The 14,170-nt window shown below is 42.9% G+C and overlaps 1 protein-coding gene across 24 annotated transcripts in view; it reads left to right on the top strand.

Annotated features, from left to right (window-relative positions):
- LOC105072482 (partitioning defective 3 homolog) overlaps positions 1-14,170 on the top strand; it is a 536,087-nt gene that overhangs the window by 257,908 nt on the left and 264,009 nt on the right. For all 24 annotated transcript variants that reach the window (XM_074358260.1, XM_074358265.1, XM_074358251.1 and 21 more), the window contains one exon: positions 12,517-12,608. In XM_074358260.1, the coding sequence (XP_074214361.1) occupies positions 12,517-12,608 (92 nt within the window). The remainder of the gene's footprint in view (positions 1-12,516; positions 12,609-14,170) is intronic.

Below are 14,170 nucleotides of genomic sequence, written 5' to 3'. Positions count from 1 at the left end.
TAACCCCCAGGGCTAAGCTCTTACTTTGTGTTGTCCTTATACAAGACCAATGAGTTTAGCATTATTATCCCCATTTCCTGGATGAGAAACGAGCCTTGAAAGTCCTGTGACTTGCTGAAAGTCCCACAGGGAGCAGGGCAATTTGCATTCAAGTCTAGGTCCTCCTAGATCTGAAGTCCATGCCATGATCTCGTTTACTATAACCACATGGACAAAGGAAGCTTCTCTGCTGATGGAGGTTACCAGGGCTGGGATGGGCGGCCCTGGGTGAGTTTTGGGAAGTCTGAGATTTGTTCCTCAACTGCACAGGCTTTCTTAAGTCCTTTCCTCTGGTCCTCTGCCTGGAAGGCTCTCCCAGGCTTGCTTAACTGTCTCGGTCCTTCAAATCCGTGCTCAGCTCTCACCTTCTCACCGAGACCTTCCCTAGCCCCAGGGACAACTCTCGGTTGCTCCTTTCCCCACCTCCTTCATTCCCACTTGCCCTGACTGCAGCCTGGTTTTAACAGCACTTTCTTAAATACATATAATTTGCTAATTTATTGTAAATTTTCGGTTCCTGCCTGTTAGCACGTAAGCTTCAGGAGGGCAGCAGTATTGCCTGCTGTGTTCCCTCCTTTGTCCCCGGTGCCTGGGACAGTGCCTGGCCCATCAGAGGCATCCAGTCATTGAACAAGTAAGTGGCCAGAGGGGTGAGACCTCCCTGGATTCATAAGGAAGAGACTTTAAAAAATGTATGAGCTTGTCCCCAGGAAAAGGACCCATGGTTTTGTCAGGTTCTCACTTGATTAGATCACACCCAGCATCCACCCCAAGGCGTGGTGATTCGCATGCTCATTAATTGAATTTAAAAAACACAGAAACAAAAACATTAACTTGAAAAGATACCTGAGCCCCCGTGTTCATTGAAGCATCGTTTAGAGTAGCTGAGACCATGGAAACAGATGAAGTGTTCATGATAGGTGACTGTATACAGATGTGTGTGTGCACACCACACACACACATGCCCGCACACAATGGAGTATTGTTCAGCCATTTAAAGAAGGAAATCTCGACATTTGCAACCACATGAATGTACCTTGTGGGTGTTATGCTAAGTGAAATCTGTCAAACAGAGAAAGACCAATACCACTTTCCAAAAGTGAATTTGACAAAATACATCTTTGATTTCAAAACTGGACTGATGGGAGTGTTACCTACAGAGCAATGTTTGCATGGGGATAAGTATGTTAATTGTGATGGTTGTAAACAATACTAGAAACAAGCTACTGTTGTCTGTTAATGACGGAGTAGCTTTTTCAGTCATTATGTGTTTGTGCTGTGGGGGCCGCTTCAGCCATTAAACTAATTGAGGTAAAAATATCCGTATAAGTATTGGAAGATTCCCATGACATGTTAAGTTTTACGGAGAAAACATAACATGTTTCAATGAAAACATACTACATGTTTTATTGAACACACAGTATGTTCAATAAAAATTATACCTGAGGGTACAGGCACACCCTGGACGCACAGTGACAGAGAGGAAGTTGGAGGACTCTTTTCCAAAGTCTAAAGAGGGACTTGGACTGCAGAGATGACAGGGGGCCTCCATGTTTTAGTGTGTGCGCTCCAGCACCAGTGTGGTCCTTTATGAGAAGACGTGAGGATGGGGAAACACCCCCTATGATGTTGACAGCGACTAAAGAGACAAGCACGCTCCAGAGCGGAGGTGGGTTGGCTTCCCTTGATTCAGGTGACATTTCTTTCTGCTCCCTCTTCCCAGTTCTTCCCTCAACACTCAACATCTTCTTTAAAATTTACTTGGTGATCAATTTTAAATTAATGTTTCAATATTTAAAAATCACCCTTTTAAAAATATTCAGGTTTATAAATGCACAGTGTCTTTTATTAAAATGTTAAGTGCATTCCCAGAGGACAGGATTGGGACCACCTGCCCTCTGCAAATGGAACAGGAACAGATTAAGTGTCCTTGTGTCCAGGGCCGTGATTCGAGGGTTGTCACTCCGTAAACACTGGTAAATTAAAGATTTCTAAACAAATAAATCATGGATGTTTAAATGGACTGCTGATTTATTTGCTCTCATTTATGAGACAAAAGGTTAAGTCCAGGGGAACAGCAGTCACTTCCCGTTCACCCCGGGAACGTGGAGAATGTCCAAATTGAAGCGCGGGTGATCGATCACCAACCGCGGTGCTTTACTGTCTTGAAGATTTCATGATAAACATCTAAAAATTTCCTTGTTAAATCTCAAAATTTATTGCTCATCCATCCAGCACGTAGAGTTAACGCTTCTCAGGGAGGGGTTAGTGCATCGAGATCTTTGACAATGTGCAATTGTGACATGGATTTACTTTCACAGACGTGAGAGACACCTTTGTAAGTATGCGTTTACTACACAGAGTTATTCATTCTCTAAATTTGATTTTAGTCTCACCTTGCTGCTTTTCCCCCCACATTTTTGGAAACCAGACCCTTTCTGGGTTGGTCCTTGGTCCTTTCCCTCTGTGGAAACATTCATAAAACCGCATTGTGATCTGTCAAACCGAGGGTGTTTTCATTTGTACTACATGGGAAAGCACTGGTGAAATCTCACCGCATAAATTTCTCATCTTTTGTAGTTTTACCTCAACTTCTCCTCCTCCCTCTCCCCTTTTTCTGGGGGTGGGGGGAAGGGAAGTTGAAAACATCAGCAAAGCTGAACAGAAATAAGTGCATCTGGTAACTGAAAACCATCAAGGTGTACACTCATCATTTTCTTAGGAAAATTTTCTCCAAACTGAAAGTAAGCCTAGACAATTGGATTCCATTTTCTGTTTTTAAAAATAATTCATTATCCTCAGGTCACCTTTAAGAATATCTACGGTAACCTCATGTCAGTGGTTTAAAAATGAGATACACGAGAGAGAAGACAATGGTAGCAATTAAGTGACTTTCGGGGGTGGGCGCGTTGAGTGTGTTTATTCAGGTTTCTGGAGGTTGGAAATTTTTCTGAAAAACGTGGGGAAAGGGGAGTTGCGTGTAATCCAGATTCTTGTCATTTTCTCTAAGACAGCGGAGTAAGTTCAGTCTTGTCTGAACGTGGTCATTGTGGCTCAGGAAGTAAAAATCGTTTCACAGCCTCAGCCCAGCCATCTTGACGTGAGGAGCATAAGGTCGCAGAGCTCCGGTGCGGGTCACCTGCAGCCACTCCAGTTCGTTCACAGCCGCATGCTCTGTTTGCAGTGAGCCACGCACAGCTTCAGATGAGGAGGGTCCTCTGCTGTTGGCGTCGTGGGGGCAGTTGTTAGAAATGTGTTGGTTGTTCCTGACTTACGATGGTTCGATGTGCATCCGTCAGGGACCTCACTTGGAACTTTGAAGTTGGGTCTCTTCCTGGGCTGGTGGTGTGGGTCTGAGTTCTCTCTCGTGACGCTGGGCAGGGAGGGGCCAGGAGTCGCAGCCCGCGGTCAGCCCTGCGATCGCAGGCTGAGCAGCCGGGGTCTGACAGCCTCTCTGCTCTTCACTCCAGCACAGCGGTCAGTAAATAACGTGAGATGTCCCACACTTTATTATAAAACAGGCATTGTGTTAGCCCCAACTGTGGGCTAATGTCAGTGTTCTGAGCTCACTGAAGGCAGGCCAGGCTGAGCTGTGATGTTCAGTAGGTTAGGTGTATTAGATGCGTTTTCGACTTACGTTTTTGACTTTCTGTGGGTTTATTGGGACATAACCCCATCGTAAGTTGAGGAGATCGCTAATTCATTTGTCAGTTGGAATTTACCTCTTTACCCCGGTAACCATAAGTTTGTTCTCTCTGTCTGTAAGTCTGTTTCTGTTTTGTAGATAAGTTCATTTGTGTCTTTTTTTTTTTTTTTAAGAAATCTTGAATTCAAATAGAATAGCAGTGTGACTTCCCGCTGGTCAGATTAGCTACGGGGCGTGTGTGGTTGTGAGTGTGTGTGTGAATGTGTGAGTGAGTGTGTTTGAGAGTGTGTGTGTGTGTGTATGAGTGTGAGTCTGAGTCAGTGTGTTAGTGTGTTTGAGTGTGTGTGTGAGTGAGTGTGTGTGAGAGTGTGACAGGGCAGCCAGTCAAGGACTGAGAGGGTTTAGGATTTCATCCTAGCTGCAGCTAACAAGCCAGCCTTCCGAGGACCCGTGGACTGTGGCGGGAAGACAGGGGACCCCTGGGTCAGAGAGGAAAGACCGTTGCTTTCAGCACCGCGTCGGCCCGTTCAGCTGAGCAGTTCAGCCGAGCAGCTCAGCCCCCGACCCCTGGACCATGGCAGCGTCGCCCAGGGGCCTAGATGGAGGCTGTGTGATCTGTGGGTTGTTGTGGGAGAGGAGCGCTCGGGTAGGAGACCTGGGTCTTTGTGTTGGGTGGTAAGGGTGCCTGCCCTGTGCCTGAGAGAGATCCTGTCTCTCCTCAAGGCAAGTATGGATGGAAGAGTCTGATGGAGAGTGTTTCCCGAGACAGACAAGGAAAGCCGTGAAATGGGTGGTTTGATATGAGGCCAGCAGTGATACCGAGTGGTTTGGTCCTTTTAGAAAGTAATCTGGAACTAAGTACCTTTAAAGTGATCATGTTGAGGGGAGTGTATAACTCAAGTGACAGAGTGCATATTTGGCATGCATGAGGTCCTGGGTTCAATCCCCAGTACCTCCTCTAAAAATAAATACATAAATAAGCCTAATTACCTCCCCTTCCCCCCACAAAAAACCTCAAAAAACAACAAAAAAAATAAAATGATCATGTCTTTTGAAACATTTTTGTTCTTTCTTCACAGAAAATAATCCTAAATAATGAAGTGTTTTTATTTAGAAATCCATAATTCTGGAGTTTAAAAATGTCCCATGCATGATAAGTGAGTTGATGAAATACTAAATTATTAAAAATGGTTTCTGAAAAATTTGGAATGATACATTCACTAAAATGTATTTTATTACTATTACTGTGTGAAATTGAAAATTTATATGATTAAAAAAATGGAGGAAAATATCAAAAGTAAGGTGAAAAAGGCAGAAGTCACCTTGCATCAGTGCTCAGCTGTCTCAGAAAGCACGGCGTATTTCAGTCACTCTGACCGAACTTCTGTTCCATGTAAGGTAGAAGACAGAATTATTTTTAAAACCAAATGACATATCACACGTGAAGTTTTAGTTTTATTTACGTAGTAGGCAGTTTTCCACGTATTTGATGTTAATTAACTCATTTGGTCCTCACAGAAACTCAGTAGATTCCCAGTTTATAAAATGGGTTCACTAAGATGGAGACGTTACGTAACTGGCCAGAACCATTCTGTGCGGCAATTCTGCTTTTGACCACTAGGCTAAGGCACCGCACCAACTATAACGCGTATTTATTAGTTTGAATTAGTGTGTCTGTTTAATCTCTTAATTTTTGTTTGGCATGTGCGTCACGTTCCAGGCTAAGGACAATGCAGTACACGGCTAATTAGGTTTATTAATGTTAGACTCTACATTTATTATAAACTTTCGAACTGCGATTTAAAATTGAGCACTCGGAATGATCGTCACTGCCGTGCGCCTAGTGTCAAATGTACAGCAGGCTTCGTTTTGTTTGCGAGAATTCAGTCTCTTGATGCCCAGGATATCTGCCCACTTGCTTTTGCTTCATCACATTTAACTAGAAAATTGAGTGAAAATGATGAAAATGAGATTTTTTTTTTTTTGGAAGCTACTTCATCCAAGACATTTACTGGTTTCAAGTAAGTTAATGACTGAGTTGCATTTGTGAAATTACAGGATTGCCCTGGAAAGTTGTAAACTGACATGGGCTCTAATTGGCGTTTACACGAGTGGATTCCGTTACAGGACCACGTGCTGCTCTGTGCCTGTTTATTAACCATTTGAATAATGAGGTGTAGAATTTTGGGAACTGTAGAAGGGTTTTTAATAAGCCCTTCAAAATTAATAATGCTGAAATATGTATTTATCATCAAGGAAAAGGGGTAAAAAATCCATCCATCTTGGTTCCCGGGGGGAGCCTCGGGGGTCTTCATGGACACAGTGCCCAGCGGTGAACTTGCTGTGCTGTGACTCTTTTTCACTCTTAGCACCACTTTCTCTGGTTCTGTTTGACTGAAACATCTTTTTTTGTTTTGTTTTGTCTTTTGGTTTGCTTGTTTTTTGTTTTCGGTGGGAGGTGACTAGTTTTATTTATTCATTTTATTTTTGAGTGGAGGCACTGGGGCTTGAACCCAGAACCTTGTGCTTGCTAAGCACGCGCTCTGCCCCTGAGCTGCGCCCTTCCCCTGAGCTGTGCCCTCCCCCAGAAATGTCTTCTCATGTGTGTGGTGTGGCATCTTCCCATCTTTTTTCTCTTCTCGAACTTTTCTGCCATCAAGATACGACACCGAAACGCTGATTTAAAGAAAAAAATCTCTGCTGAAGTTCTAGGGCTGATTCAGTACAACGTACGTCAGGACCAGTGAACGGTCCCATCTTCTGTCCCTCCTTCTAATGTTTATTTTCTTACTAGTTTCTTGATTCTTCAAAAAGTCACTTTTCAGAGAAATTACAATGTTAGGGGTATTATGCAATACAAAATTAGTGAAAGTGTAAGGTTTAAGGAATAAAAAAACCCCTTTATTTCTAGAAGGGTTCATGCTCATTGTAAAATACTTAACCCTAGAAAGAGACACGGTAAACACCGATTGTAATCCGTCCGCCCTGATTTCCTGACGTCCGTTGTTTGTTTCTCCTGAAGTGAAAATCCACACACAAAAATCGTTTAATAGTGACTCTCAGTCTGCATGAAAGTACATGTATTGTGTGTTCCGAATTCCGTATTTTTTTTACAACATAAATTTTACATTTCCTTTTCTCACAGACCCTGGCTCTGGCTGACTAGGGTCACGTCCAGTATTTAACAGTGCTGGGTCGCTCTTTCCTGAGTAAAATGGAGTGAAAACGTGGTGGAGCGGAAGAGCCCCGGCCACCGTGCAGTTCGCACACTCCCAGACCTGCTGCTGCAGAGAGATCCGAAATCTTTTCTAAGCCTCGTTTCCTCATAATAAGAATCTCAGCCTTGTTGTGAGGATGAAATGAAAGACTGCATATGCAGTTAGTGGCGCATTATGGATGTTCAGTAAGATTGGTTCTTTCTCTTTTTTCTGAAAATTTGCCTGTGGTGCCATCCACGGGTCCACCCTTGCAAACTTATGAGGTAGAGAAGGTTGGTTTCCTTCATTCTGATTAAGAAGCGGGGCCGGGGAGGTGAGTAAGACGTGGTGGGTAAGACGTGGTGGTCACGCATGGCAGCTCTGCACGTGCTGGGCGGGTCCAGATGCTTCCAGACGCAACTTCAGGCGGTGTGGTTGGTAAACTTCATCTGCAGATATTTTGCATGTCAGCAACATCACTTGCTTCTCCAAACTATGTTGTGCTCAAAGAGTTGGGAACTTGTCATGTGGTTGCATTTGGAAAAATGACTTGTATAACCTTAATTCATAGAAAAAATCCCTTACGTTTTGTCTGTTGGTCTGTATTTAAGGGTTGCACTGTTAAGGATTAAGTTGAGGCTGTACTGAGGACTGGAGAAGTGGATTCTTTAGTAATTGGCGCATCACGAGTCCTCTATATTGTAGCAATTATTTTGTCTTTTATTTTAAAATTGTAAAATTAAAAAACTTCGGGTTTCTTGCCTTTTTACGAAATGATTCGCATTTACCGGTAGCAAGAAATAACATGTTTAGATTTTTAATTTTTTTATTGAGTTAAATAAAACTTTCAAAGTATTTTAGTTTCTACACTAACAAATCAGTTATTATTTTGAAATCATTTTAAAGCCAAGGAGAAATTGATTTTTTGAATGAAAATAGTTATCAATTTTTTTTAATATAGGGTCTTCTAACTCACCACTGAGATAAATGTTGTTTACTTACCCATGTGTTGCTTATTTCACCCCCAAAATAAATCATTTAAAAATGTCACCTCAATAAGGATTGAAGTGTTGTTGTTAGAAAGGCAAGACTGGTCAGATTATAGAATCAGTACATTTCAATAATCCATAAATCAGACTCTTTTTTCAGAAGTGTTCCAAAGAAAACCAGTGGGTGTCAGTCTGGTGAAGAAGCCACACCTGAAACAGATTGATTACGCTGATTAGAATCCTGTCACCTACTGGGTGCCCTCAGCCATGGTGTGTGGGGGGAGCTGAGCTGTGTAGAGGCAGGTTCTCCATGCAGAACAAGTGGCCTCAGTATTGCTGATGTGGAGAGAGGTACTCACGTGGTCTGGCATCTGGGACCACGTGGGTAGGAGACGTGGGACGCTGGAGTCGGCTGTTGAGTTCAGTGGTCTCAGGAAATTCTCTGTGTCAGGCTTCCTTCATGTGTTGTGGAGCCTGGGAGAAAGGGAAGTGGGGAGTGAAGGAGATTCCTGCGCATGACTGCGTGTTGAACTAGATGTCAGACACGAAGGCTCCCCTGTGCCTGACCCTTGAGTGATCCACGAGACGCCCACTCACGTCTTGGAACTTGACTTCGAGGTTCCACTCGGCATGTCACAGGTGCATGATACCCAGTGTTTGCTGTTCTCTGTGGTTGTAGAGCTTCATAAATCAGCACCAGCTGTTCTTCTGAAGACCCGTCTCCTGCCCGGGGTTGTGTGGCGTCATGGTGTGTATGTTTCAAGACAGGAAATGTTTCATTTCTGTGATAAATGGAAATTTCATGGACTGTGTTCAGTGCTGTGTTTGCCGTTCCATTTGATCAGTATTAGCTTGAGATGAAAATGGCAGACATTCGGCTCAGGGGACTCAGCTCACGGGCACTGTCCGGTATTGCAGGTCCTGAGTAATTCTTCATTTCATACAGAATTACTTGGCCCTGGTTCTGGGTTCTGGGGAGCGAACTTATGTTATAGGGAACTGCATTGCCTTTACAAGTGTAACAGCTGTTAGCTTCCCTCTGTGATACAAGAAGATCTTCATATTTTACAAAGTCTTGTTTATTATCTCATGTTGTCTGTCCTTAAGAATATTTGAATTCTTTTTTTATAAATTTTTTTTTACTGTAGAAGAATATAATGACCTTGAAGTAGAGATACATCACACATCTCCTGATTTTATTTCCTTCGAGGTGGCCACAGATTTATCATTTTCAGCTGCCTCTTCCCAGATGTTCTCAGTTGTTTTCCATACACGACGGGAAATGACTTCTCCCTGGCGATTTGGCCAATTAATCAAGCTGTGGCAGCATTAACACAGAGCCTTCTGGAATCCTATTTGTGATACTCCGGGGACTTGGAAACAGATTCCCCCTGGGATTATTTCCCACCAAATGTGATACCCCCCAAACGTGGCTTAATTCATGCTGTCAACTTTCAAATAAATATTTTCTCTGAGATACTTTAGCTCACTAATAGTTAGTGTCTCTCATTAGGGTCAGAAAAACTTGGAGACCCTCTGAAAAGGTGAAAAAGATCATTTAGTTGAGCATCGTGTAGCAATATAATTGGACCAATTACATTATTTTAGTGGTAAGAATAATAATAAAAACACTTGAGGAAAAATATTGTAAATTTGTTGAACAGGGTATCATCGGAACTTTCATTTCCTTTCTTGCTTCCTAAACGTAAAAATCAAAGATAGGGGTGCAGATTTATTAAGTTTTTGATAAAAGTATTTTAGAATGATTAAACTACTTCTGAAAATCGCCGAGTTTGAATGTAGATTTTTACTGATCGCTTTCTGGGCGAAGTGTTATTATGTTCTGTGAAGCAGACAGTGTGCTTTTATTGTCTCTGTGTTGTAAACAAACCAGTTATAAAGTTTGTCCTCTTGTATGATGAGTGAAGGACATAGGATCCAATTCAAATTTTAAGTGTTCTAATTACAAATCATGTACCGGTTTGCAGCGGCATCCATGTAGCTTTTTGGATATAAAAAAATCTGTGAAGTTAGAGTTCCCTTTCTGCATGAGAATTTAAAAACTTGGGTGTTTTTTTTTTGAGGGGGGTGTGCCTTTTTCTGGAAACCTGATAAAAGTTTCTGTAAACTATCTTTGTGTGGTGATTCAATTATTTTGATTGGCAAATTGCATCTGGGCTTGGACAGCTGTGAACATCTAGCCCGGTGGTGGTTCAGGAGAGGCACTGGCTGACTGGGGCGGGGCAGGGGCTTGTGCACCCGGGGGCACTGGCGGGCAGCCCCCATGTGTCTCCTTCCCTGCACCTGAGCTGTCGTCTGGGGGACCCATGAGAAGAGACCCCGGGCAGCTCTGGGGAGACTCAGCGTGTCCAAAAGTTTTTTTCAGTTTTCACACTTGATTATGTTGTTTGGCTGGGCATATTTTTCTGCATTGAAAATTAATTTTTTCCTTGATGTAGAAGGTATGACTCTCTTATCTCGTAGAATTTAATGCTACTATTCAGAAGACATTGTTACCACAGAACAGTTGCTCACGATGTTCCTAGTTTTAGTTTGCTAGTGAGCATATGGATGCTACCACTTGGCAATGCTCTGATTAAACAGTTCTTGGGAGGCAGTTCTCATGGTTCTGTGGCATTTTTGTGCATTTTGAGAACAAAGGCCTTTGTTCTGGGCTCTCCGTTCAGTGGTGGGTGTGCAGCAGCCTTGGCAGGATGGTGTCTCCCTCCAGAGCAGTGAGGGACCTGCTGGCTGACTGTCTACAAGACTTGAGGTCCCTGCGCCCCAGGTTCCTGGTGTGGGCCAGTGTTGCCTGGGCCTCTTCACGTCCCCTGTGGGGGTTTTAGCTTAGGAGTCAGTGCACGAAAGGGCGGTGCTCTGGCCAGTGCTGCTGCTGTCATGAACTGTCCCAAGTCTCTGACCCAGGAGTCTCCCTTCCACCCCTCATGGAAAACATCACTTTGGGGGTTCTTGTTTACCCTCTAAGAGTGAATCTGAGGCAGGTTCAGGATGCTGGTTAACTTTTGAAATTCATTACTTGCTGGTGCTTAGAAGAGATAGATGACTGCGAGGTGCACGGTGGGCACTCTGGACGCAGGACCATCAGTCTTCAGGAGCTTGGCCCGTGTGCTGCACCACCACCGAGGACACACAAAGCCTGTCTGAACCCACAGGAAAACTGGGCGCCTTAGATTCCCAGTGGGAAGGTCAGTTGGGAATCAGCAGCTGCTCTGCTTTGCCTTCCTGCTGCTTCGGTAATTTAAAATACAGTTTGATGTTGTGTGTGGAACCTGTACCCTTTGCTTATCACTTTTTGGATTGATGTCTCTGTTGATGCCATATACGTTTCTACTATGAATCTGTCAAATACATGGTTAAAAATATAAAATTTTTCTCTAACGGTGGAGTGTTGTGTTGGTAGTTTAGTAAGTTCGCATGTGAACTCACTGTTACCAAATTTATACAGTAGGAGTGGTAAACCTAACAGGCTGTGTGTGTACATAAATCATACATATGAACTTCCAAGATATAGATTAAATAAATTTTATTTAGTTGTATTTGGAAACATATTACCCCAGAGATTCCTGGGGTGATTTTGTTTCCATTCACAAAATATTTGTGGGGTACCTGCTAGGCACCAGGTACCGAGGTGACGCACACGTGAGCCTCTTTGCCACTGTCTCTGGAGATTCTGTGGCTTTTCTGCATATTCTCATTAGATTCCCAAGACCATTGATACCATCAGGCATTCAAATGATCCTGCAAAGCCAGCTTTACTAGTGAAAAGACAGTAGCCAGGACTGTAAGGTCAGGCATACTCTTGGGTGATATTTCAGTGACTTTTGTGAACCATCACGTCTGTTCCACATGTGCCTTTTGAAGCACCAGCATGCCTACCCGATTTCTGTAAAATGCTGGAATATAATTTTACAAAGCACTGGCATTCTACGAGGAAGAGTGCAGTCGGGGCGGTGGGGGCGGGTGCTGTGTTGCTCTTCGTTCCCTTCCCTCTGCTCCGCCCTTTGTGTCAGAGTAAACAGAAGGGTTCTTCGCGGCTGAGATCTCAGTGCCTTTACCTCTAAATGGTCAGTCGATTGGTTTAGGGTAACTTTGTGTGAAATTTCACAGGAGGAAGTATTTAAGCCTAGGACTGTACTGACTCATGCTCATTTTGACAAGCTGTGTTTCTAGGAACTGGGGACTGAAGATTTTGCTGCTCCTTGAGGTTTCTAATGGTCTCGCCTGTTTGGATTCATAAAAATGTTAAACACGCATCCGTAGTAGTGTGCGTCTGTTAATGTGTTAAAACATTGTGGTCACTTCCTAAAACATTCATCAAAAAGAGAAATAAAAATGATAGGCTAAGAAGGTCGACCTAAGTACCAGTTCTAATGTTTTCTTTCCTTATTGCATTGGCATCTTGTTCACCCCGGGAGGCACCAGCTCGGGAGACTGTTGCTTTAAACCTGCAGTTTTTCCCACGCGCTCACCCGCCGTCTCATGCAAGCTCGTTCCCGCGGGGGAGAGACCTAGTTAACATGGTCTTGACCCCGCTAGGCTCCAGTTTTACCCAGTCTCCTTCCCTTCACGTCGGAGAGCGAGACCTGACCCAGCGCGTGTTCTCTTTGTGTTGTGCCGTCTCCAGGATGAGGACGGGGCGGAGGAGGACAGCAGCCGTGTGGAGCCCGTGGGACATGCCGACACCGGCGTGGAGAACACACCCAGCTTTTCTCTGGAGTAAGTCCTTATGGTTCCAACTAACTCTGTCACATCCCGGTAGCTTCCCTGATGCCAGCAAATATTCCGGAAGCGCATGGTATTAAGAATGTTTGTGCTTAGTGAAAATGTGCCTTGGTTGCTTCCCAAAGAGTATCCTCCATCTCCTGAGTTAATGATCTCTGAGTAGGTAAGAGCCACAGCATGGAAGTCCACACGCACCTGCCGTGAGCTTCATGCCTTGACAGATACTATTAAGTTACAGCACAAAATAGTATTTGATTGAAAATGTTCGTCATGTTCACAGCACTCTAACTATTTTCATATTGCTTTTTGTATGTCAGTATTTTGGTCTTTTGTTTGTTCTTCAACTTTGCAAAATTATAGACATACTCTACTTAAAAGAACTAGTTGGATCAGGTAGGCGTTAGTCAGTATATTTTTTTTGGTTTGGAGAAATAGAATCTCAAGATCTTTGCTGAAAAATTAGAGGTTAGGGAACTTGAACGTGATTTTTAAGTATGAGAGTTCAAAGAAAGGCTTCCATATATTATCACAACTTTACACTTATCTTAAATAGTGGCATGTTTGCATGGGAGGTGTTCTCAGAACTTTGTCAAAGTTACCTTAGAGCAGGGAGGGCAGTCATTCTAAATTATTTTGACTTTGGGTAAAAGTTTGGGGTCCAGATGTTAATATTTAAACTCTTAATTCTGTCTTCTCTTGGTCTTCAAGGGAGTGCTCTGAGAACTTTCTCAGGTAAACAGGCTCCTGAATCAGGTTATGTTTGGCTTCCAGCTGCCAACACTCTAAGAATTTACATTTAAGAAATGCTTGCCCCGTCATGGTTCTTATTAGAAAGAATGTGAAATAAAATTAATATATTAAAGTTACCATGCTATTCTGAGTTGACAAACCAGTCATTAAATAGATGTTCAGATGATATTAAATAAAGTATTTAAATTTGGATTTTATGAAATCCTCTGATAATATATAAAAATTAAATAGCCATTTAAATAATACAATTTTAGTAAATGTTTTGGCAATGTGACAGAATTTTAATTTTGTCCTAATTAGTGTAAGTGATTAAATCTATACTCACATTTTCAATTTTGTTATGACTTATTTGCTATTCTTGTCTTTAATTTTCGTTAGTCTTTGTGTTACACAGTCAGAGCACTCATGCTGTGTAGGAATACCCCAGGTTTTACTTAAGAACTACAGTTGAAGCAATGGCATTTTCCATAGTATGAAAACTGTACCATGACCTTTATCAAGTCCACTGATAATCACTTCACAGTTGTCCAGGTTGCTTCACCTAGACATGTAATTGAAATAATGTTTCCAAACACTGATTTGTAGGTAAGTACTGCTCAGACTTCTGTGCAGTCCTAACACACACAGAAATATTTGCAAAGAAAGTGGAGTCTCTTCTAGGTGGTTCAGAAAACGTACACTCTCCAGCTTACTCCCACCTTCACTACGACTCAGCTGACTGTGCTAATGTTAAAGCACTGTTCTTATGGGGCAGAAGTGACTTTGTGTCACTTCCCGTCAGCAGCTTCATGGCTGGGGCTCCACCG

The sequence above is a fragment of the Camelus bactrianus genome, chromosome 35, assembly GCF_048773025.1.
Source record: "Camelus bactrianus isolate YW-2024 breed Bactrian camel chromosome 35, ASM4877302v1, whole genome shotgun sequence".
NCBI lineage: Eukaryota > Metazoa > Chordata > Mammalia > Artiodactyla > Camelidae > Camelus > Camelus bactrianus.
Note: the sequence above shows the minus strand (reverse complement) of the source record. Positions and strands in the feature narration are given on the sequence as shown.